Here is a 26446-nt window from a genome sequence, read left to right as displayed (position 1 = left end):
TGGGGTGCTTTGGTTCATTTTTGGGGTGCTTTGGTTCATTTTTGGGGGTGCTTTGGTTCATTTTTGGGGTGCTTTGGTTCATTTTTGGGGTGCTTCAGCACTTACTTACTTTTTTTTGACAATATTTGCTGTTTGTGTGACACACTACTAAAAATATAAAAGGCAGAACTTGGTTGAGAGGTAACATTTTAACAACAAAAGTATCCATAATAGTTTTTAATATTTTGTAATAATTTATTTGTAATAATTTATTCTGTTTCAGGAGTGTTTTTATGTATCTGTATTATATTATACAAACACACTAAAAGTGAATCTCTGTCCAAAATATGCACTCAGTTTACTTCTTACTCACTGTGAGCATCATTCATTATTCTCCTCCAGTAATTAAGGTTAGGATATGTATTTTTTTTATTCCAATCCATTCTTCTTTGGCAGCATTTAAATAACCTTGATCAGAATTGATGGTTTTGTTACAGACTTTTCAAAAAAGTGTTTTGCTTTTCTTTCACAAATGTGGGATTAAATTGTTAAAAAGTACAAAACAGTGATGTCATGTTTTGTGACGAGGACCCAGACACAGAGAGACTTGATGGATTTAATAATCTTTTTATTTAATAAAGAAATTTGCAGACTTGCACAGAGACGGTAAAATTATGATGACTGATAAAGGAGGCGAAGACAACATGAGGACGATGAGGACAGGGAGGATGCAGGGACAGAGACGGGGAAGAAGTCTCATTGTGACGAGTAAAGTGTATCTTGGCTGGCTGGGCAGCTCTCTGGGTGCTCAGCCCCCCGAAGCTCTGATCCTAGAATCCTCCCTGAATTGTGTTAATACAGTATGTCAACATGAAAGCATAACTGTACAGGGTGGGCCAGTTATATGGATACACCGTAATAACATAGGAATGGTTGGTGATGTTAAAGTCCTGTTTGTGGCACATTAGTATATGTGAGGGGGCAAACTCCTCAAGTTCGGTGGTGACCATGGTGACCATTTAGAAGTCGGCCATCTGATACCAAATGATACCAAACAAGGCAAAGTAAATAATTTTTAAAGGTAAATGTAGAGGAAACATCAAAAGTTGTCACGGCTGGGGCAGCAGTCGTGTGGTGGAGTGAATGAGGACCAAGATGCAGACGGCGGTGGAGATGCGAGTGGAGATTTATTTACAGTGAAAATAACAAAGGTGAGGGAAGAAGCGAACATCAACCTAAACTGGGAAGAACTAACAGACAAAGCAGAAAACATGAGGGCAGCAGGGAAACACAGAGATGACACGAAGAAGACAGAGAGACGTGGAGAAACACCGATGGACACGGAGACTTTTCACCTGTTCCTTTTGTTTGAAGTGGCCGAACTTGGCCACAGTAGGACGTGGTCTCCCGGTCGCAGCCCGCATGGGGCCGATGCGATGCACTCTATCAAAGGCGATGATCTTCACCGTGTCCTCCAGCAGCTTCAGGTGGGTTTTGATGAAGGTTTTGCACTCTGAGCCTTCTTCATCACAAGATCCTGGAAGCACTGATCAATGTAATCTTGGAGAGCCTCTAAACTCTCCCCGTTGTTCTCCAGGGTGTTGGAGATGATTTAGACAAATATTGTTAGTTAGAAGACTATTGATAAGTGTATTTGGTAATACTGAAGCTTAAAGGAATTTGTTCAATTCTAAACTACCGTTCGCTTTAATTTTCCGCCAAAATCTCCGGCGTCTGACGTCAGTTACAACATGAGTCGCTTACCTCTGTCACTCTGAAGTCACATTGAGTTTTCCTCACTGACTGTTTCAGACAGGATTGTGGGAGCAACACAAAAAGCAGCTTCAGCTGGAAACACACAGTTTAGTGTCTTTGCTGCTCGCTTTAAGTCACAATAAACAGGAAACTCATTGTGTCTCATGTCAGAATCACTCATATACAGGACAGGAAGAGGCGGAGCTTATTTCCTGCAGGGAGAGGTTAGCAGTCTGTGTCTTTCTCATTTCTGACTCCTAAAGAGCTGAAAAACACAGGCTGTTATTGGCTGGCTGACACTGGGATTAATGTCCTTGAAGCCAGCAGTCTTTAATGTCCAGGTTCAGAACGGGCAGGTGAAAAACAGTCCTTTATGTCCTCTGATGTTCAATAAACTGTCCTGATTACTGAGGGAGCAGAGAAAGTGTCTCCATCACTCACCACAGCTGGATGCTCTGAAATCCTGGAATCCAGCTGTGGAGAGGAGCGCCGGCGGCGTGGACGCAGTTTAGTAATCAGGGAACGGGAGACAGGAGGGAAACACAGCTGGGACCAATTACACACACGAGACAGGAAACAGTAACACAGGACTGTCAAAGTAAAACAGGAAATATAACACAGAGTCCAAAGTAAGGAGACGTGGGACACAGTGAAGACACAGAAACAGAAACCAGAACTATAATCACAAAACAAACTCAGAAACATAAAGAGTGAATCAGCTGATTCAGTGTTTGTGACAAAAACATGGATCCTGGTTAATAACTTTTATTTGTTTGTTTCTGTATTATTTTGTGTATCGTTCTTATGAGCTGTTGTTTTGTCAGTGAAATATTATTTCATTGTTTTAAGCTTTTTGTTGTCTTTGAAGTGCTTAAGTTGATATTTTTGAACATTTAATTTGTTCGATTATTGTCGAGTCGATAAAACTGTCAAACGCACAGCTGCTTCCAGCACGGCCGGAGGAGAGGTGGCCGAGCAGACGCACAACACACACAGCTCACAGGTTTGCATTTCTAGATATTGCAGATGTTGCAGAAATTGAGAGTAAAGAACTCAGAGATCCAGCGCTGTCTCCTGCCCCTTATTTATACACCACAACACAACGACAGGCGTAACTCACACAAACGGGTAACATGAGGCTCAGATGCTTTGGACGTGTTCACATATACTGGACACAGAATGATGAAGATGGAGCTGCAGGAAGGAGGAAAAGAGGAAAAACACAGAAAAGATTCACAGATGTGGTGAAAAAGGACACGACAGCTTCTGTTTGTTAGTTTGGTTTTTCTTTATTTGGTAAAGATTCAGAAATAAAGAGAAGATCACATGTTTGAATATTATATTAACGTTCTGTAATTACAACAAGTTGTAAAATCTTTCCAGAGTGAGACAGAGACTGTGCAGAGACTGTAGAAGGACAGAGCAGCAGCAGAGCAGTCCAGATACACTGATGATCCTCTGTCAGATCCAGAGGGACACACAGGGCTGATGCTGGACTCTACATTGTGTCTGACAGTGGAGCTGTTCTCAGAGCAGTTCACTCTGCAGCACTGACAGTCATCTGCACTTCATTCCTCTGTCAGTCACTGCTGGATGAAGCTCTCCTCTCCACCTCCCAGTAACATGGCCCAGTCAGAGCGTCTCTACACACAAGCTGCTGCTGCTTCAACCTCTCTGGATCATCAGGACACAGCTGCTCCTCTCTCAGCACACACACCGTCCTGTTTACCATCATCACCTCCACCTGCAGAGAGAAGGAGGAAGAGCAGAGGAGATAAACGAGTGTTTCCAGAGACTCTTCATCAGCTGTCAGTCAGTGATGCAGCACATCCAGTATAAAGAGCAGCAGGGACGTCAGTGCTGGGACTGTACTAGGACTCATTGTTGCTTCACTTTTTCTAATCTTTGGATTTTTATTGAAGTTGCTGAAAATGTTTTTCCCTCCTAGTTTGAGTTTGGACTTTCATTCATTAGAAGAACCTTGGTGTGTCCACTCTGAGCTCTGTAGGAACCCCAACAACAAGCCCAACAATCCAGATGGACGGTTCCAGCTGTTAACTGGAGGAATTCCATCCAAACATCTGCTCTCACTAAATTCTTCCTCACCTACAGACTGTGTTCTTCACTGCTTTAAACTTGGAAATCAATGCAGTCATTGGTCTGCGTGCTGCTTTGTTCAGAGAGCTGATTGGCTGTTGACAGTGTTTGATCAGAGCGTGTCAGCCGTTACTATGGTGACCATAAAGGTGAGAAACAGGAAGTGTTTGTGTCCAATCCTGAAGCCTGTCACCGTTCTCCTCTCACAGCTTCACTGAGAAGCTGCAGCTTTACAGGAAACACTGGATCTTTGTTTCATACTGACTGTGTTTAGTACAATACTGCTGACAGCACCACCCACTCACTCCATCACTCTACTGACCTCAGAGTCTCCAGTCTGTAGTCTGGACTCTGCTGAAGATCAGACAGCTGCTTCACATCTGGATCCTGCAGGTTGTAGTTGGAGCTCAGGTCCAGCTGTCTCAGATGGGAGGGGTTGGACTTCAGTGCTGCTGCCAGATAATCACAGCTGATCTCTGACAAACCACAGTCCCACAATCTGTATAAAGAATGAAAGATGTAAGTTTATTAGACAAAGAGCTTGAAATCATTCAGTGTTTCATCATCTGTTCAGAGCTGAAGAAGGTTCAGAATGTAGAAGTTTAGAAAATGGAAACTCCAAACAGCTGAAGCCAACAGGAAGCAGCTTCAAACAGGAAACTGTGCAGAGTTTCAGACTATATGTCCTGATGCAGCCAGTTGGATTTTGGAGATTTGAATCTCTGTTCTGTGACTAAGTCCTTGAATCATTTCTTCCAGTTGGTCCAACACAAGGGCGCAGATTTGTTTTAGTTATTAGTTCACAGAGGCTGTTAAAATTATACGTCTAACATTAAAATGTTGGTGACACAATAATTTCATCCTAATGGTGCTGACATATTCATAGGGTTAATTTTTGCGACAAAATGTCATGAGGTAGTCATTATTTTGCAAATATCCACCTTGTAGTGCAGTTTGCACAAATTGTTTTAAAAATGCACTCACCCTACAAACATTACTGATGAGTCAAGATCTGCACAAACTGACAGACACACTGAAGCAGCTCCACATTTTATTCTTATTGTCATGTATGTCCTATTTGTCAGGTGACAGAAGAAGCAACACAAAGCTCAGAGAGCAATGGTGACACAAGATCACAGGTGGAATTGGATGATGACTTGTTGGTTCATGACTGTATTTGAAGCACATGTGTGACTGCACGTATGTGGAATGTCTCACTGTTATTTATCAGGTGACAGAGGCAGCTCTGCCATGTTGTAGCTCAGAGGTGAAGAGTAGGGGTGGGTTTTTATAATCGATTCATCGATTAAAATCGATTCTGGCTTGGATAACGTAAAATCGATTCATTAAAATCCTGAATCGATTTTTTAATATAAATTTATTTTGTCCGAAATGCCAGAATCTCTGGTGACATCTCACAAAATTTCAAGAACCACCAAACAGTTAAGACAGTAAATGAGAGCAGGTACAGGGATTCTGCACATAGACTTAAACACACAGCACGACCCACGGATCAGAATCAGTTAGATGTCGCCTTTCTCACTGAAAGCCGACAGCTCGCTGATCCAGGTCCGCGCTTTGTGTTCACGCCCTTTATGCGCTGATTCTAAAGCTGTTAGTTTGATCTCTCTCCAAACAATATTGACCGAACCAGCAGCAAAAGAATGGTAAATGGTAAATGGCCTGTATTTATATAGCGCTTTACTAGTCCCTAAGGACCTCAAAGTGCTTTACATATCCAGTCATCCACCCATTCACACACACATTCACACACTGGTGATGGCAGCTACATTGTAGCCACAGCCACCCTGGGGCGCACTGACAGAGGCGAGGCTGCCGGACACTGGCGCCACCGGGCCCTCTGACCACCACCAGTAGGCAACGGGTGAAGTGTCTTGCCCAAGGACACAACGACCGAGACTGTCCAAGCTGGGGCTCGAACCGGCAACCTTCCGATTACAAGGCGAACTCCCAACTCTTGAGCCACGATCGCCCCAAGAAGATCCAAACGCTTCACATAAACATCGTCATGAATTCACTCTTTTACTGTTTTGCTTCCATTGCGATGCGCAGCTCTCTCTCTCTCCCTCTCTCCCTCTTGGGAGTCTTGGACATGTGTTGTGGCTCCATCTAGACTTTTTAAAGGCTCATGTTCTCACTTAGATCATCGATTTCTACTGACATTTCTTTCTGGGAAAAATGGGGATTACTTTGGAAACAGGAAGTATTTTCCCCAATAAGCAGCCCTGGATTAGTAAATCACTCCAACATGTTCTCAGGCAGAAGAAGCTGTCTTGTTATGAGGGAGAGAAGAAAAAGATTGAGGCACAGAAACCTGTTGAAAGAGAGATAAAGCAGCTAAAATCAGGTGTAAAAGTAAAGCAGAGGATGAGCTGAATAAAGGACACTCAAGGCTGGCTTGGAAAGGAATGAAGTCCATGGTGGGGATGCAGAACAAGGAGCAAAGATGAATGTGATGCTGAATCAGCAGAAGACTTGGACTCATTTGATTCCAGCTTTGATATCATTGATTTCAATGAAGAGCTTTGTGATTGTAGCAAAGGGCTGGTAGCTCTGAGAGTCCCACTGATGAGGTGTTTGTGTGGAAATCTCTTAGTGGGACCAAAGAGAGAAAAAGCCCTGGTCCTGATGCTGTGGGAGGGAAATGATTGAAGTGTGCTGTGAGGAACTGACTGGGAGATTTTCACACATTTTCCAGTCCTCCTTGGAACAACAGGAAGTTCCCAGCATATGGAAACAAAGGTTAAGTGTCCTATGGCACTCAGTGATGATGGTGCTGTGGCCCCACCACCTCCACCTCTTTGTAAAGGAACTAACTGTAATCTGAAGCTTCAAATGGAACTAAGACTTCCTCCACTAGGTGGCAGTGTCTGATGAGAAAGTGTTAGTGGAGCTGGCCTGGAGTCAGAAACAGGAAGATGCAGGATTTGGGCTGAAATGGGCAAAAGTGGTTAGCACTAGTGCCTTAGAGCAAGAAGGTTGTAGGTTGAAGCTTGTTGGTCAGCTGGGCCTTTCTGTGGAGGTTGGATGTTCTCCCACAGTCCAATGAAATGCTGCTTAGGTTCATTGGTGCTTCTACATTGGCTGTAGGTGTGGATGTGAGGGAGTGCTTCTCTGTCGCTCTCTGTTGGCCCTGTGATGGACTGCTCACCTGTGCAGGTGGACCACGCCTCTTGCCCTATGACAGCTAGGCCACAGGCTGCAGCCCTGTGAGCCTAAGCTGAATAAACAGTTAGCAAAAATGATCCATAGATGGCCTGAAATCCCCCAGTTAGCAGTTTGGTAGATAGCTATGACATGCTAATCCCATCCAGCAGCTGTATTCTACCTGTAAGCTGATCCCTGCTGAGCCAAAGCACTTTTTCATATACAAATTACAACCTTTAATAGAAACCTATTGGTCAGCATCTTATTAGCCTGCTGTTAGCTTCATTCCACAGAAAACTGAGAGAAACTAACAGAGTTGATAAAGAATAAAGAGAAATGTGCTGATTTAAAGCCTTTGAAGTGCTTCAGATGATCTCTGTCCACTTCTGTCCACTCATTCATTCATGTAAGCTTTCTAATGCAGCTTTGATCTTCACAGTCTGCTTGATGAAACTCATTCTAACCCTGAATGTCAGAGTGTTCCTCCTTCTCTTTCCCATCATTCATGCTGGCAGTGGAGGAGATTTGGATGTTGGACTGTGTTTTGGATGATGTGTGTATGTTTGTGTTGGACTGCTGTCTGTAAAGCAAACGCACATTTTGCTTTGGATTTCAGTGTCAGACAGACTTTAAGGTGCAATGAAGAGTTTGAGAGTTTCATAGTGAATTTTCCAGTGGAGGATTTTTCTTCTTCTGTGAAGGTTTGAAATGTGAACATTGTTCTGCTGCAGTCAATGGACTAAACCAGAGAAGAAGAAAACAGACTTTACCATGAAGATCCTCAGTGTGGATCAGTATAATATCAGCCTGATGTCTGCAGTTTAGTGTCAGCACAACTTTCACATCATATTCATCTCAGCACAACTAAAACATGCTGACTGACCTCAGAGTTTCAAGTTTACATCCTGGACTCTCCAGGAAACCACACAGATGCTTCACTCCTGGATCCTGCAGGTTGTTCTTATTCAAAGACAAGTAGTCATTACTCAGGTTCAGCTGTCTCAGATGGGAGGGGTTGGACTTCAGTGCTGCTGCCAGATAATCACAGCTGATCTCTGACAAACCACAGCTCCTCAATCTGTATAAAGAATGAAAGATGTAAGTTTATTAGACAAAGAGCTTGAAATCATTCAGTGTTTCATCATCTGTTCAGAGCTGAAGAAGGTTCAGAATGTAGAAGTTTAGAAAATGGAAACTCCAAACAGCTGAAGCCAACAGGAAGCAGCTTCAAACAAACACAACAAGAGAAAAAACTCTGAATGTTTCACATTAAAGTCGTACATTTCTCATAAAAACAGGACAAAGACTTGAAAAAGTCGTGTTTTTCCTTCCAGGAACCACATGGCTTCACTTTTAAAGGTGAAGTGTGACAGAAATGGACATATTTGAAGTCCAACACCTTTTTCCAGTCACATTATTAAAGCAGACAAACTACAAGCTCATTTTCATTCCAACAAGTCATCTTCTGACCTGGACTAACAACACTGGTCTCTATGTGCAGCTGGCTGTGAGACCAGTGCTCAGGGAGCGTCTACAAAGTGCAACACTGAAAGAACATCACACACTCATTTGCTTGCAGCACTTTCACACAAACATCTACTGTCATTATTGTCACCAAACTCTGTGGATCCTTTATTGCAAATTCAAATGGGATCAAATGGTCAGACAAAAGAGGGTTATGAGGAAATATGATGAAATGTTGTGTATTAGCAGCAAGTTATTGAATCTTTTTCCTCAGAAACCAAACAAAATGATTGACAAACATGTTTTTACAAACTCAGTGTTGGACTTGGATCAGCAGGATAAGCTGATGTTTAAAGGCATTTGAGTCTCGCTGTATGAGAGTCCAGTTCTTACTCAATATTTATGGATGATGTTCTTTCAGTGTTGCACTTTGTTTGGCACAAAATGAAATTATTTGGCCTCTCAGATGCTTTTAGAGATTCCCAAATGACTGATGATGACATCTCTGGGGTCTGATTGATAGAAAAAAATGTCTTTGAGACCTTTTGTAACTGACAAACTCTTCATCTGCTAACAACACTGAGTTGAATCTCCATGGCTGATAGTTGGAGCAGGCATCAGGAATACACATTGAAAAAGCAAGAGGAGAAATCACCAGAGTCTTATAATCACATTCTGTAACTAAAGGGAGACGTTTTTCTATACAAATATATGTTTCATGGACATTAGAAAAAAAGAGTATTGATGTGAAGCAGGATTATGAAATCTCCATACATCAGCCAGCCCATAATTATCAAGAAAGCTCTGAATGACGCATGCTGACTTTGGACTAAGTGTACTTTTGTGTGAACTGTGGTCCATAGCAGATAATGAGCAGTTTAGGTCTCCCTCAAAGATGATATTGTGTGATGACATATTGGGGAGCCGCGCAAAGACATTAGTGAAAAATCTGTGATCGTCCCAATTAGAGGCGTAGATATTTGCTAAGATCAAATGAAAACCATAAACTATATTTTCTGCACTTAAAATCCTGTAATTTTCTCATAAATCGACAGTGCGGCTTATGGATGAATTCTGGTTGTGCTTACTGACCTCGAACCGATTTTATGTGCTACACGGCGCTCAGAAACCTTTCAAAAGATGTTTTGGTACGACTTTGCTCAGCTACGAGGTCGCACCGCTTGATGGATTGTTGGAGCATTACAGCTACGAGGAGCCTCGCGGAGTGATACGTACTCTGCTTCAACGTAATATTACTGTATTGAGTGTGTATAAGGACCATAAATGGCACCTGTAAGAGACACGGTTACAAAGAGGGTTTCAAACTCCAGGCTGTCAGTCACGCAGTAGAACCTGGGAACAGAGCAGCTGCTTGTTATTATGCTCAGCGTCTGTTTACATTTTGACTGCACGATTGTGAGCTTTTTGTTATGCACAAACACAACATTGTTTTCTTTTATTTATGGAGCATTATTATTTAATAAATGCTGATCATTTATTTCTGAGTAATTGTTTCATGTACATCTACGCTGTATGTTAATAAATGTGCCTGTGTGAGATTTGGGACACAGCTTTGACTAAGAACTCTCTTTTTGTTCGTACTTTCTGGCTTTAAAAATATCGAGATATATATCGTATATCGCCATCCAGCTAAAGAATATCGAGATATGAACTTTGGGTCATATCGCCCAGTCGTAATATTGCAATAGGTTGTCCGTTAAACTCAAGCGGGGCTTGGGCCCTGGCACGGCGTAGCCACACAATCCTGGTAGTAGTGACGCTCGGCTATGACGGCGTGCGGGTTACCAGCTGGCTTTCTCAGGATAGGGCTCCTGTGTGAGCGGTCGACAATAACGTCTTTATCCATACCCAGCACTTCACGTAGTAGCACGGATACGGCCGTGGAGGAGCTCGAGTCCAGGCCCTCTGGGATCCCTATGATGTGGATGTTAGCTCTCCGCTTCCTGCCTTCATCACATTTATCCTTCAGGTCAGACAGCTCCTCCTTCATACTCTCTACTGTAGACTGCAGGGTGGTCACCTCATCGCTCCACATTGACAGCCCATCCTCAGCTTCTTTCACTGTAACCTTTACTCCATCAACTTCGCCGCACGTCGCCGCCATGCTGTTAGCGATCTCATTTCTCAGTCCTTGCACGTCAGCGCTTATATTGTCAAAATCTTCTTTCAATGCATTTCTGACTTCTTCTTTTAACAGCGTACTAATGTCCTCTTTAATGGATTGAAGAAGCTCCAGTTTTAGAGCAGTAGGATCCACATCACGCGCGTCTGTTGAGTCTGCTCTTCAGCGGCCGTAGAGCTGGACGCTGCCCTTTGGCCATCATCGATACTCTCGCCCGAGATCGCACCGGGGCTAAAATATTCACCTGCTCAGCTGTTTTTGATCAGTTTGAGCCTGTGTGGTTTGATCAGGTGGAGGAACGATGTGATGCTATAAAGACATCATCTTGTCCAAATGATGTTGTTCCAACACGTGTTTAAAAAGATTTTAAAGGTTGTTGGTTTCGACATCTTAGCGATTTTTAACAGCAGTCTTAGTTCAGGTGTTGTACAGCCTGTTTTAAACATGCTGTTGTACAGCCTGTACTAAAAACCTGATCTGGATCCTCTGTCCGCTCAAACTTCAGGCCTATTTCAAAGCTTCCCTTCCTGTCGAAGATTTTGTAAAAGATTATATTTGTTCAGCTGCAATCTGTTGTAAAGGTTTCAGTCTAGTTTTAAAGCTCTTCACAGCACTGAAACTGCACTTTGGAAAGTTCTTAATGATCTTTTATCAGCCACTGATCAGGAGACTCAGCTGTGCTTTTGGATCTGACCGCTGCCTTGACCACAGCATCTTGACCTCACCATTGGAGCATGGCGGCATCAAGGGCGCTCTATTAGACTGGTTCAGCTCTTTTATTAAATCGCATTATTACATTTGGGGCTTATATTTGACGGCAATTTGAAAAACAGCTGAGCTCAGTTGTACAGCGGTCTTTCTTCAAACTGAGGCTTTTATCTAAGGTGAGATCATTTCTATCTTTTAAAAACCTTGAACGGGCGATCCACGTTTTCATGACGTCCCAGCTGGATTATTGTAACTCCTTATATGTTGGAGTTAGTGGGACCTGCCTGGCAAGACTGCAGCTGGTCCAGAAAGCTGCAGCTCGTCTTCTGACACAAGCTCAAAGACATTTATCGTCCCAACAACCACATATACGCTGGTCCCTCGCTGTAACACAGTTCACCTTTGGCGGCCTCGCTGTTTCGCTGATCTTTTTTGTGCAATTTTGCATGTTTTTGTTTTTTACAGCACATTGTGTTCTGCGTCCTGATTGGCTGTAGACCATTGTCAGCCAATCTCGTGCCGTGTCTCCTGTACAGTACAGAATGTGTTCAAATTTACAGCAGTGTGACTCTGCAGTGCTGCACTGTATGTTTGTACGTTTTGTCCCAACAAACAACAATGATGACGAGACGTTTTGCACCTGTGGTAGCAGCCAAAGGCAGAGGAAGATGCTGACCATCATAGTTTCAACAAGGAGGCAAAAAGGTTGTAACTGTCCACAACAAGAACATCGTAAGGATGGAGTCAGCTTTGGCTTTGTGGCTCAGTGACCGCAGGAAAAAGAACATCGTGCTGGACACCAACATTATCTGCAGAAAAACTCAAAAGCTTTATGAAACTTTACCTGACAGCGAGGAGCCCAGGCCATGGACGAGTGCTCCTCACACAGAAGCTCATTTAATGCCAGCAAAGGCTGATTTGACACATTTCAGAAACACTTTGCTTTCACTCTTTAATAATGAACTTATTTTTCTATGAAGGTTTGAACTTTGTTTAAACAAGAGAGAAAAGTGTGAAAATGTTCATGCCTGTCTGAGAAAAGTGTAGAAAGTGTGCAGTGAGGGTTTAACTGCCTTAAAACTTCTATAATACTTGTAAAACATAAAGCTGCTACTTCATTCTGAGACTTATTTTTAGAACGTAACTCGATAAACGAGCGACCGCAGTAATGTATTGTGTTTATTTTGAAAACTCTCAACAGGATCTTCAGATTTATTTTGAAAGCTTTATCTGGAAAACACAAACACATAAGCAGGAAACAAAGAGCGTGATATGAAACGATAGACGTTTTCATATGGTCATCATATATACATCGTTCTATCGAACAGCCCCAGCTCCTGCTGTCAGTCTCTGTAAATCTGCTCTGAAAACACATTTGTATTCACTGGCTTTTAATACAGCATGAGAGTTATTTGATATTTGATGTGTGATATTAATATTAGGAGTTATTTTAATAGTTATTTTGGATTCTTGTACAGCACTGTGGTCAACGCTGCTGCTGTAATTAATGTGCTATAAACACATAAACAATCTGCAGTTAAACATCCAAAACTAAAGATGTGATCGCTGCCTTTAGAAAATGTGCTGATGCACAAGATATCAGCTCCATTAAGGTGGAATGTGGCCGTGTTAGAAACATGTTGGAAGAAGTTTGAAGCTGAAACTGTGAAGCTGAGAGTGAAAGAGCTCCAGCGTCTGTCACAGGAAACTTTCTTATTTCCACACTGATGAAAGCATCAAGCTTTGATTTCCTGCTGCTTTTATTGAGTCACACTGTGAAACTGAGCCACAGCTGAACCAGCATCCCTGTACAGCAGACACTTACAGCGCTTGGCTGCTTCCATTGGACCCTCTGCACAGAGCTTCAGTTTCCTCTTCTGGTCCCAAAGTGCAGAACAACAAGGTTTCAAACAGCTTCGTTCCAGCAGCATCAGCCACAGACATGCATAGAGAATCCTTTGGTTGTGTTGTGTGTTTGCATATCTGCTGTGTTGCTTTGTGAGGATGGATCATCTCCTGCAGCTCCAGATAAACAAGCTGGACCTGAACCTGGTAGCTTCACTTAGAAGACACTTGTGACGGGAACGTGTGAGAAGTTTTGTGCAGACAAGTTTGGATTTAGAGTGTGGGACGAGCTCTCCACAGTCTTTGTGGAGATCCACATTCTGCATACTGCCTGTGAGAAGCTGCAGACATTTGTCCTCCAAATCCACTGAGCAGCTGCTCGTGGTGGTATTAGCTTCATGTGTGCGTGTTAGCATGAAGCCTCAGTCACACTCTGCTGTGGACACGGTCACGGACAGCTGGACGCCTGATGGACGAGTCGTCCTTCCTGTTAAACTTCTTTGAGCATGAGAAGAGCATGAGAAGCTCAGTGGACACTGTTCAGGGTTTTAACTCTCGCTTTCACTTCAGCTTCACCAACAACAGCACAAGCAGAGCAGCCCACTGCCTGCATGGCTGGGACAGCGCCCCCTGGTGACTGTAAACCACTACAACATGTAGACGGCCGTCTGCAGGCTGGATGTAGCACCACCGCAGAGACGTGCTGCAGCTCTGTTTAGTTACCCAGCTGACAGCAGAGGCTGTAGTTTACTGTTACCAACATGGAAAACTGAAGCTTCACCAGCTGGAGCTACAGAGCTGGAGAACAAAGGAGACTGAGAGGCCAGAATGATGTGGGAGGAAACATCAAGAGCCTGTTTGAAAGGAGACACATGTGGATGCTGTGCCAGTCTGTGGTCTGTCAGAAGTCAGCTGAGTCACACTGCAAGAAGCTGCAGAATCTCAGAGGAGGAGATTTGGAAGTGTTTGTGGGACAAACTGGACTCAAAGAAAGAAGATGTTTGTGAAGTCTTTGGTGGAGGTGAGCAGTGTGAAGCAGAACACATGCAGATGAATCAGGAGGGAACAAACTGAGTGGGCGGAGCTGTCTGAGCCCCGCCCACACAGACACAGCTTCTCTCTGGAACTAAACGTCTGCTTCATCTCTGCCTCTTTTCTTCATCCTCCACCTCTCTTTTCTCTTCTTCAGTGTTCTGCAGCCACGGAGCCTCACAGCCGTTAGCACGCCCATACCTGAGCAGCTAGCATTACCCAGCATGCCGTGCAGCAGTGTTAGTTTGTAAATGTGCAAGAATTCCTGCTCCAAACTGTTTCACAGAGTGCTGTGTGCCGTGAAATCTGCTTCATGTGTTTCTGTTTGATCCTCAGGGACTTTGACACAAAGGCCTCTGCTGTGATGATCACACCTCTGATCAAGTCTCACAGTGTCACAACTGATAAATGATCAGAGTTAGAATATTTCTGACTGTCTGCTGTGTGCCGTGACCTTTGACCTGCTAAAGACAGTCAGCTGTGGATTATTCATTGTTGTGTCTGATACTTAGAACTGTGAGGAAGAAGCTACACAGTTAATCAGGGTCCCCTCTCTCTGAATCAGGAAAGGTGGGCAGGCCGCGTGTGGGCCGCGGGCCATACGTTGAGTATCACTGTTTGAAATGTGAACATTGTTCTGCTGCAGTCAATGGACTAAACCAGAGAAGAAGAAAACAGACTTTACCATGAAGATCCTCAGTGTGGATCAGTATAATATCAGCCTGATGTCTGCAGTTTAGTGTCAGCACAACTTTCACATCATATTCATCTCAGCACAACTAAAACATGCTGACTGACCTCAGAGTTTCAAGTTTACATCCTGGACTCTCCAGGAAACCACACAGATGCTTCACTCCTGGATCCTTCAGGTTGTAGTTCCTGCTCAGGTCCAGCTCTCTCAGATGGGAGGGGTTGGACTTCAGTGCTGCTGCCAGATAATCACAGCTGATCTCTGACAAACCACAGCTCATCAATCTGTATAAAGAATGAAAGATGTAAGTTTATTAGACAAAGTGCTTGAAAGGCGAGAAAGTAGTTGTGTAAACATCAAATATCTGCTCGGTTTATCAAGATATCGCATATTTGCAAAAGTGCTTCGACGTTTTCAGAGGCGTCTGCTACCCACCAGCTCGACAGCTAGCCGGGAGCTCGAAGGTTACTGATGCGGCCGAGAACGGCACAACTCCCGGCACATCATTTTCAGATCACCGCGGAGTTTCGCTGCTCGGGTTAAACGTAATATATAAGTCACTTAGACAACCTAAAAATGTTATTGTTGGGCTTTTTTCAGTGTTTTGTTTGTTCGTGAGTAAATCGGTTTGGCTGAGATTAAAGTTATTAGATTAGATAAAATAAAACTTTATTAATCCCCCGGGTGGGTTCCTCCTTGGTTTTCACACAGCTGACTAAACGTCAAACAGAAAACTTATTAAACAGAAGTATGAGACAGTCGAGAATTTACACCAGTGTCTGGTTATATTTTAGATAGCAAGGAGCAGACGGCCGAGTTTATTAAACTCCACCGAGACAGCGGTGACGCTAATCAGAAGGCTAGACCGTCCAATTTCACGCCTTTAAATTTTAAAGGCGTGTTTGTGTGTGTGTTTATACAATTGCTATTATGTTTGCACTTTATGTGTAATGTTACTGACTGCAGAGATCAGTAAGATGTGTGTATTTTTTATTTATTTAATATTATTTTTTAATTGAATGACTGTCTAGTAGTTCACAGATGTCGAAAAACTGAGTGTGGTAAAGCCACTGATTTTGTTTATGTATATTTCTGCAATCTGCACATTGTACTGACTTTCATTTTAATGTTTACACCAGGGTTCCTTGTCAGCACTTTATGCTCAGATGTTTGTAAGCTAAAAATAAACTATTGTGTATGTTCAAATATACTGTTGTGATTGAAGAAGTTAAATAAAAATGTCAGTCATCAATTCATGCATCACCTCATGTCATCATAACAGAGGTCTGTCTTCCAGGAAAGAACAGTTTAAAATTAATGTAATATAGTATTGGCCATACTATATGATGTATTGCTTGTCTTTGTTTAATAATACAGAAGACAAATACCTTAAAAAATAATCGCATATCGCATCGCAATTGCAATATTGGGGCAAAAAATCGCAATTAGATTATTTTCCATAATCGTTCAGCCCTAGTTCAGAATGTAGAAGTTTAGAAAATGGAAACTCCAAACAGCTGAAGCCAACAGGAAGCAGCTTCAAACAAACACAACAAGAGAAAAAACTCTGAATGTTTCACATTAAAGTCGTACATTTCTCATAAAAACAGGACAAAGACTTGAAAAAGTCGTGTTTTTCCTTCCAGGAACCACATGGCTTCACTTTTAAAGGTGAAGTGTGACAGAAATGGACATATTTGAAGTCCAACACCTTTTTCCAGTCACATTATTAAAGCAGACAAACTACAAGCTCATTTTCATTCCAACAAGTCATCTTCTGACCTGGACTAACAACACTGGTCTCTATGTGCAGCTGGCTGTGAGACCAGTGCTCAGGGAGCGTCTACAAAGTGCAACACTGAAAGAACATCACACACTCATTTGCTTTCAGCACTTTCACACAAACATCTACTGTCATTATTGTCACCAAACTCTGTGGATCCTTTATTGCAAATTCAAATGGGATCAAATGGTCAGACAAAAGAGGGTTATGAGGAAATATGATGAAATGTTGTGTATTAGCAGCAAGTTATTGAATCTTTTTCCTCAGAAACCAAACAAAATGATTGACAAACATGTTTTTACAAACTCAGTGTTGGACTTGGATCAGCAGGATAAGCTGATGTTTAAAGGCATTTGAGTCTCGCTGTATGAGAGTCCAGTTCTTACTCAATATTTATGGATGATGTTCTTTCAGTGTTGCACTTTGTTTGGCACAAAATGAAATTATTTGGCCTCTCAGATGCTTTTAGAGATTCCCAAATGACTGATGATGACATCTCTGGGGTCTGATTGATAGAAAAAAAATCTCTTTGAGACCTTTTGTAACTGACAAACTCTTCATCTGCTAACAACACTGAGTTGAATCTCCATGGCTGATAGTTGGAGCAGGCATCAGGAATACACATTGAAAAAACAAGAGGAGAAATCACCAGAGTCTTATAATCACATTCTGTAACTAAAGGGAGACGTTTTTCTATACAAATATATGTTTTATGGACATTAGAAAAAAAAAAGAGTATTGACGTGAAGCAGGATTATGAAATCTCCATACATCAGCCAGCCCATAATGATCAAGAAAGCTCTGAATGACGCATGCTGACTTTGGACTAAGTGTACTTTTGTGTGAACTGTGGTCCATAGCAGATAATGAGCAGTTTAGGTCTCCCTCAAAGATGATATTGTGTGATGACATATTGGGGAGCCGCGCAAAGACATTAGTGAAAAATCTGTGATCGTCCCAATTAGAGGCGTAGATATTTGCTAAGATCAAAGGAAAACCATAAACTATGTTTTCTGCACTTAAAATCCTGTAATTTTCTCATAAATCGACAGTGCGCCTTATGGATGAATTCTGGTTGTGCTTACTGACCTCGAACCGATTTTATGTGCTACACGGCGCTCAGAAACCTTTCAAAAGATGTTTTGGTACGACTTTGCTCAGCTACGAGGCCGCACCGCTTGATGGATTGTTGGAGCATTACAGCTACGAGGAGCCTCGCGGAGTGATACGTACTCTGCTTCAACGTAATATTACTGTATTGAGTGTGTATAAGGACCATAAATGGCACCTGTAAGAGACACGGTTACAAAGAGGGTTTCAAACTCCAGGCTGTCAGTCACGCAGTAGAACCTGGGAACAGAGCAGCTGCTTGTTATTATGCTCAGCGTCTGTTTACATTTTGACTGCACGATTGTGAGCTTTTTGTTATGCACAAAAACAACATTGTTTTCTTTTATTTATGGAGCATTATTATTTAATAAATGCTGATCATTTATTTCTGAGTAATTGTTTCATGTACATCTACGCTGTATGTTAATAAATGTGCCTGTGTGAGATTTGGGACACAGCTTTGACTAAGAACTCTCTTTTTGTTCGAACTTTCTGGCTTTAAAAATATCGAGATATATATCGTATATCGCCATCCAGCTAAAGAATATCGAGATATGAACTTTGGGTCATATCGCCCAGTCGTAATATTGCAATAGGTTGTCCGTTAAACTCAAGCGGGGCTTGGGCCCTGGCACGGCGTAGCCACACAATCCTGGTAGTAGTGACGCTCGGCTATGACGGCGTGCGGGTTACCAGCTGGCTTTCTCAGGATAGGGCTCCTGTGTGAGCGGTCGACAATAACGTCTTTATCCATACCCAGCACTTCACGTAGTAGCACGGATACGGCCGTGGAGGAGCTCGAGTCCAGGCCCTCTGGGATCCCTATGATGTGGATGTTAGCTCTCCGCTTCCTGCCTTCATCACATTTATCCTTCAGGTCAGACAGCTCCTCCTTCATACTCTCTACTGTAGACTGCAGGGTGGTCACCTCATCGCTCCACATTGACAGCCCATCCTCAGCTTCTTTCACTGTAACCTTTACTCCATCAACTTCGCCGCACGTCGCCGCCATGCTGTTAGCGATCTCATTTCTCAGTCCTTGCACGTCAGCCCTTATATTGTCAAAATCTTCTTTCAATGCATTTCTGACTTCTTCTTTTAACAGCGTACTAATGTCCTCTTTAATGGATTGAAGAAGCTCCAGTTTTAGAGCAGTAGGATCCACATCACGCGCGTCTGTTGAGTCTGCTCTTCAGCGGCCGTAGAGCTGGACGCTGCCCTTTGGCCATCATCGATACTCTCGCCCGAGATCGCACCGGGGCTAAAATATTCACCTGCTCAGCTGTTTTTGATCAGTTTGAGCCTGTGTGGTTTGATCAGGTGGAGGAACGATGTGATGCTATAAAGACATCATCTTGTCCAAATGATGTTGTTCCAACACGTGTTTAAAAAGATTTTAAAGGTTGTTGGTTCCGACATCTTAGCGATTTTTAACAGCAGTCTTAGTTCAGGTGTTGTACAGCCTGTTTTAAACATGCTGTTGTACAGCCTGTACTAAAAACCTGATCTGGATCCTCTGTCTGCTCAAACTTCAGGCCTATTTCAAAGCTTCCCTTCCTGTCGAAGATTTTGTAAAAGATTATATTTGTTCAGCTGCAATCTGTTGTAAAGGTTTCAGTCTGGTTTTAAAGCTCTTCACAGCACTGAAACTGCACTTTGGAAAGTTCTTAATGATCTTTTATCAGCCACTGATCAGGAGACTCTGCTGTGCTTTTGGATCTGACCGCTGCCTTGACCACAGCATCTTGACCTCACCATTGGAGCATGGCGGCATCAAGGGCGCTCTATTAGACTGGTTCAGCTCTTTTATTAAATCGCATTATTACATTTGGGGCTTATATTTGACGGCAATTTGAAAAACAGCTGAGCTCAGTTGTACAGCGGTCTTTCTTCAAACTGAGGCTTTTATCTAAGGTGAGATCATTTCTATCTTTTAAAAACCTTGAACGGGCGATCCACGTTTTCATGACGTCCCAGCTGGATTATTGTAACTCCTTATATGTTGGAGTTAGTGGGACCTGCCTGGCAAGACTGCAGCTGGTCCAGAAAGCTGCAGCTCGTCTTCTGACACAAGCTCAAAGACATTTATCGTCCCAACAACCACATATACGCTGGTCCCTCGCTGTAACACAGTTCACCTTTGGCGGCCTCGCTGTTTCGCTGATCTTTTTTGTGCAATTTTGCATGTTTTTGTTTTTTACAGCACATTGTGTTCTGCGTCCTGATTGGCTGTAGACCATTGTCAGCCAATCTCGTGCCGTGTCTCCTGTACAGTACAGAATGTGTTCAAATTTACAGCAGTGTGACTCTGCAGTGCTGCACTGTATGTTTGTACGTTTTGTCCCAACAAACAACAATGATGACGAGACGTTTTGCACCTGTGGTAGCAGCCAAAGGCAGAGGAAGATGCTGACCATCATAGTTTCAACAAGGAGGCAAAAAGGTTGTAACTGTCCACAACAAGAACATCGTAAGGATGGAGTCAGCTTTGGCTTTGTGGCTCAGTGACCGCAGGAAAAAGAACATCGTGCTGGACACCAACATTATCTGCAGAAAAACTCAAACGCTTTATGAAACTTTACCTGACAGCGAGGAGCCCAGGCCATGGACGAGTGCTCCTCACACAGAAGCTCATTTAATGCCAGCAAAGGCTGATTTGACACATTTCAGAAACACTTTGCTTTCACTCTTTAATAATGAACTTATTTTTCTATGAAGGTTTGAACTTTGTTTAAACAAGAGAGAAAAGTGTGAAAATGTTCATGCCTGTCTGAGAAAAGTGTAGAAAGTGTGCAGTGAGGGTTTAACTGCCTTAAAACTTCTATAATACTTGTAAAACATAAAGCTGCTACTTCATTCTGAGACTTATTTTTAGAACGTAACTCGATAAACGAGCGACCGCAGTACTGTATTGTGTTTATTTTGAAAACTCTCAACAGGATCTTCAGATTTATTTTGAAAGCTTTATCTGGAAAACACAAACACATAAGCAGGAAACAAAGAGCGTGATATGAAACGATAGACGTTTTCATATGGTCATCATATATACATCGTTCTATCGAACAGCCCCAGCTCCTGCTGTCAGTCTCTGTAAATCTGCTCTTAAAACACATTTGTATTCACTGGCTTTTAATACAGCATGAGAGTTATTTGATATTTGATGTGTGATATTAATATTAGGAGTTATTTTAATAGTTATTTTGGATTCTTGTACAGCACTGTGGTCAACGTTGCTGCTGTAATTAATGTGCTATAAACACATAAACAATCTGCAGTTAAACATCCAAAACTAAAGATGTGATCGCTGCCTTTAGAAAATGTGCTGATGCACAAGATATCAGCTCCATTAAGGTGGAATGTGGCCGTGTTAGAAACATGTTGGAAGAAGTTTGAAGCTGAAACTGTGAAGCTGAGAGTGAAAGAGCTCCAGCGTCTGTCACAGGAAACTTTCTTATTTCCACACTGATGAAAGCATCAAGCTTTGATTTCCTGCTGCTTTTATTGAGTCACACTGTGAAACTGAGCCACAGCTGAACCAGCATCCCTGTACAGCAGACACTTACAGCGCTTGGCTGCTTCCATTGGACCCTCTGCACAGAGCTTCAGTTTCCTCTTCTGGTCCCAAAGTGCAGAACAACAAGGTTTCAAACAGCTTCGTTCCAGCAGCATCAGCCACAGACATGCAGAGAGAATCCTTTGGTTGTGTTGTGTGTTTGCATATCTGCTGTGTTGCTTTGTGAGGATGGATCATCTCCTGCAGCTCCAGATAAACAAGCTGGACCTGAACCTGGTAGCTTCACTTAGAAGACACTTGTGACGGGAACATGTGAGAAGTTTTGTGCAGACAAGTTTGGATTTAGAGTGTGGGACGAGCTCTCCACAGTCTTTGTGGAGATCCACATTCTGCATACTGCCTGTGAGAAGCTGCAGACATTTGTCCTCCAAATCCACTGAGCAGCTGCTCGTGGTGGTATTAGCTTCATGTGTGCGTGTTAGCATGAAGCCTCGGTCACACTCTGCTGTGGACACGGTCACGGACAGCTGGACGCCTGATGGACGAGTCGTCCTTCCTGTTAAACTTCTTTGAGCATGAGAATAGCATGAGAAGCTCAGTGGACACTGTTCAGGGTTTTAACTCTCGCTTTCACTTCAGCTTCACCAACAACAGCACAAGCAGAGCAGCCCACTGCCTGCATGGCTGGGACAGCGCCCCCTGGTGACTGTAAACCACTACAACATGTAGACGGCCGTCTGCAGGCTGGATGTAGCACCACCGCAGAGACGTGCTGCAGCTCTGTTTAGTTACCCAGCTGACAGCAGAGGCTGTAGTTTACTGTTACCAACATGGAAAACTGAAGCTTCACCAGCTGGAGCTACAGAGCTGGAGAACAAAGGAGACTGAGAGGCCAGAATGATGTGGGAGGAAACATCAAGAGCCTGTTTGAAAGGAGACACATGTGGATGCTGTGCCAGTCTGTGGTCTGTCAGAAGTCAGCTGAGTCACACTGCAAGAAGCTGCAGAATCTCAGAGGAGGAGATTTGGAAGTGTTTGTGGGACAAACTGGACTCAAAGAAAGAAGATGTTTGTGAAGTCTTTGGTGGAGGTGAGCAGTGTGAAGCAGAACACATGCAGATGAATCAGGAGGTCAGCATCAGTGTCTCCTTGTGGTGGACGGTAAAAGAATCAGAGCCAACGCTCCCGTCCACCCTCGGCATGAAGCAGTGCTGTTTCTGAAACAGGAGGACAAGTCCAGAGAAGACAGAGGAAGCAAAGATGAGGGTGGGACAGGACAGCAGGACTTCCTTCAGACTTGCAGATCCATCACACTGCTGTAGCTCCTCTTCATCACACATGTACCTGCAGCCTGTCTTCAAGTCCAGGAGTCACCTCCACACAGTGTAGAAGCCTCCTGTGCAGACCATGGAGTCCAGCCTCTGTCAGGGAAGTCGGCACTAAAGTCTGAAAGACTTCAATCTGTCTCTGCTCCACCCGAGAAAGACCAGCACCGTACTTGTTGTGCATTCAAGGAGGGAACATCAGCGCTGCATCGTGGGAACAACACCGCAGGAACAAAGACACAGCACGGCCGATGAAGGACGAGGACAAAGGAAAGGTGAGTGAGAAGACCCTGGTGGTGTGGACGGACCTGCAGGGGCTCCAAGACTGAGGAGCAGAGACGTCCATGTACCAGCTGAGGATGCTGCAGTGATCCAGGGAGCTCGGTCCAATCTGAGGCCGTGTGAACTACGTGGACCACAGTTTCTTCACAGACTTCAGCCACGTGAACATCTGGAGATCCAACAGTGTACGAGCTGTGAGCCATCAGCTGTTTCTCTCATCAGCTGCTGTAATGAGAGCTGCTGGAATCATCTCGAGCAGCAGGAAATCACTGATGTTGTTTCTAACCAAAGATATGGGACTGAGCTCCGCTGAGCTCCTTCTACTTTCATCCAGATAGAAACTGCTACGGTCTGCTGATTATTGCTTTGCCTCCATCACACGAGCTCTTTATCCTGTTCTTCACTCTCATTGGTTCTTTGTCTGCTTGTTTTTACCACAGTAGTCTTCTGATTGGTCAAAGAAGACAATCAGCTGTGACTAAATGTAGCTCCTACAGCAGTGATGGGAATAACTACTGAAGCTAATCCAGTATCAAAGCTCAGGAATCAGCAGCTCCCACCTCGTTTTCTTTCAACAACTATTTTTAGCTGCTGTGTTTTTGTGTTTCTGCAGACCTCAGACATCCTGCTGCTCTGGACAACTTTTTCATTCTTTTTTATCATTATTTTGCTTTTCTTTTATTATTATGTTATATGTATTAATATGTGAAACACTTATTCTTTGTGTTTTTGCTTTGCTCCTGTCAAACTGCTTTAATAAAATCTGCTGCAGTCTAAACTGTGGACGTTCCCTTTTTAACCCTTTGTGAAACAATAAAGGTTTAAATCTGAGTATTCATCTATGTTAGTGTTTAATGGGTCTAATAGGTTGCTTTGGCCTTTCCCAGTAATATCTTCCCTTGCAGTCTGTGGTCCAGGCTTCTAAAACCATCCCAGGTTAACAAGAACTACAATCTAGAGGAGAGCTGCCATAACAGGTGTGACTGATGAGATCTGACCTGCAAGGTTACTCAGGTTTGTTTGTATCAGGACAAGCAGGGAAGCCGCCTGGACGTCAAAGTAGTTAGAGCTGGGCGAGTGTCCTCACCCACATCGGCTTCACAACTCTGCATCATCTACTGAGTAAGACTCAGAGCATCAGAGATTAGAAGGTCTACAAAGAGCTGAACCAGACTTCCTGTATAAAGGTTTTAGTTCCACAGATCGACAGTGTCAGCACAACTAAAACGTGGAGACTGACCTCAGAGTTTCAATTTGATGTTGTGGATTCTCCAGAAGAACACACAGCTGCTTCACTCCTGAATCCTGCAGCTTGTGGTAGAACAGGTCCACCTCTCTGGGATACGAAGGGTTGAGCTTCAGCACTGCTTCCAGATAATCACAGCTGATCTCTGACAAATCACAGTTCTCCAATCTGTATAGAGAATGAAAGATGTAAGTTTATTAGACAAAGTGCTTGAAATCATTCAGTGTTTCATCATCTGTTCAGAGCTGAAGAAGGTTCAGAATGTAGAAGTTTAGAAAATGGAAACTCCAAACAGCTGAAGCCAACAGGAAGCAGCTTCAAACAAACACAACAAGAGAAAAAACTCTGAATGTTTCACATTAAAGTCGTACATTTCTAACAAGAGTGTTTTAAAGACAGCGTCACTGATGATCATCTTCTGCCCAGTAAAACTTTGGTTTTCCTCATGTGAGTGTTAATGATGCACAAAGACTGTGAGTGCAAAGAGGGAGCGAGGAGGATGACAGAGAGATGGTACAGGAGCATCAAGAACCCGGCGAGGAAATGAGCAGAAGGACTTTGGAGCCTGTTGGATTGAAGCTTTCACAGAGACGTGTTTGACTGGACACCACCAGGACAGACTTTTAATCCCAGGATTTGGATGAGCTTTCTGTCTTTATGTTCACAAATGATGCTGTAACTCTGTGAATGTCCTGGAACTGTCAGCAGTGTGGTTACGTCCTTTTGACCTGAGTTTCCACAGCTCTTATAACAGCAGTGTACATTCAGACTGAGACACGCTTCAGTCTGTATGGACCTGTTTCTGTAGCTGCCACCATCATTCTACGGTCGTGTCCAAATTCATGGGCTGCATCCTCCCGAGGACCCGGCCTTTGCGGTCTACGTGGGCTGGGTCCTCAGAAGGTCGGGTAGGCTGGAAATAAACGGCTGGGGAAATTGGACGGTCTAGCCTTCTGATTAGCGTCACCGCTGTCTCGGTGGAGTTTAATAAACTCAGCCGTCTGCTCCTTGCTATCTAAAATATAACAGGACACTGGCGTAAATTCTCGACCGTCTCATACTTCTGTTTAATCAGTTTTCTGTTTGACGTTTAGTCAGCTCTGTAAAGACCAAGGAGGAACCCACCTGGGGGATTAATAAAGTTTTATTTTATCTAATCTAATCTAATAACTTTAATCTCAGCCAAACCGATTTACTCACGAACAAACAAAACACTGAAAAAAGCCCAACAATAACATTTTGAGGTTGTCTAAGTGACTTATATATCACGTTTAACCTGAGTAGCGAAAGTCCGCGGTGATCTGAAAATGATGTGCCGGGAGTTGTGCCGTTCTCGGCGGCTTCAGTGACCCTCGAGCTCCCGGCGAGCTATCGAGCTGGTGGGTAGCAGACGTCTTCGAAAACGTCGAAGCACTTTTGCAAATATGCGGTATCTTGATAAACCGAGCAGATATTTGATGTTTACACAGCTACTTTCTCGCCTGAAAATATGTTAAAAGTTTATTTTGTGACCGAAAAAGATTAGTATGAGTAATTTTAAAACTTAGTAGCGGCCGCCATTGTTGGAAACTGGAGTTTGGCTGGGCCGCGCTATGAATTCTGGGATATGGTAGGCCACGAAGGACACACCCGACCCATCCTTCAAATTCGGGGAAAAGGAGGACGCATTTGTTGGCTGCATTCGGAGGAGTCTACGAATTTGGACAGCCTTCGACGTGTCGCTGTGACGTAATCGGTCTACAAATGCGGCCTCAGGAGGATGCAGCCCATGAATTTGGACACGACCTACATGTTTGTACATCAGCTTATCAAATCCTGTCCAGTGCCTCGCTCATGTTATGGCCTGGCCCTAGACGGGTCGTAACAGCTGTCTTCATTTATTACTCTTCACCTGCTTCACTGTCACTGTGTGGGCGGAGCAGCCTGAGCCCCGCCCACACAGACACAGCTCCTCTCTGGAGCAAAACTTCTGCTTCATCTCCGCCTCTTTTCTTCATCCTCCACCTCTCTTTTCTCTTCTTCGGTGTTCTGCAGCCACAGAGCCTCACAGCCATTAGCACGCCCATACCTGAGCAGCTAGCATTACCCAGCATGCCGTGCAGCAGTGTCAGTTTGTAAATGTGCAAGAATTCCTGCTCCAAACTGTTTCACAGAGTGCTGTGTGCCGTGACCTTTGACCTGCTAAAGACAGTCAGCTGTGGATTATTCATTGTTGTGTCTGATACTTAGAACTGTGAGGAAGAAGCTACACAGTTAATCAGGGTCCCCTCTCTCTGAATCAGGAAAGGTGGGCAGGCCGCGTGT

General features: G+C 43.5%; 1 protein-coding gene across 1 annotated transcript; it reads right to left on the bottom strand.

Annotated features, from left to right (window-relative positions):
* Window positions 1–3009: 3009 nt before the first annotated feature.
* LOC146682016 (ribonuclease inhibitor-like) lies at window positions 3010–26196 on the bottom strand. The gene is made up of 4 exons (XM_085448811.1): window positions 26081–26196; window positions 24137–24310; window positions 4154–4330; window positions 3010–3478 (listed from the first exon to the last, which is right to left on the bottom strand). The coding sequence occupies exons 1-4, from the start codon at window positions 26194–26196 to the stop codon at window positions 3469–3471; spliced, it is 477 nt and encodes a 158-aa protein (XP_085304937.1). The 3' UTR covers window positions 3010–3468.
* Between the last annotated feature and the right edge of the window lie 250 nt (window positions 26197–26446).

The sequence above is a fragment of the Copadichromis virginalis genome, linkage group LG23 (assembly GCF_057382275.1).
Source record: "Copadichromis virginalis isolate Kocher_CV1m ecotype Utaka linkage group LG23, C_Virginalis_male_GT1.1, whole genome shotgun sequence".
Lineage (NCBI taxonomy): Eukaryota > Metazoa > Chordata > Actinopteri > Cichliformes > Cichlidae > Copadichromis > Copadichromis virginalis.
The sequence above is the reverse complement of the archived record's forward strand: the minus strand, read 5'-3'. Positions and strand labels throughout refer to the sequence as shown.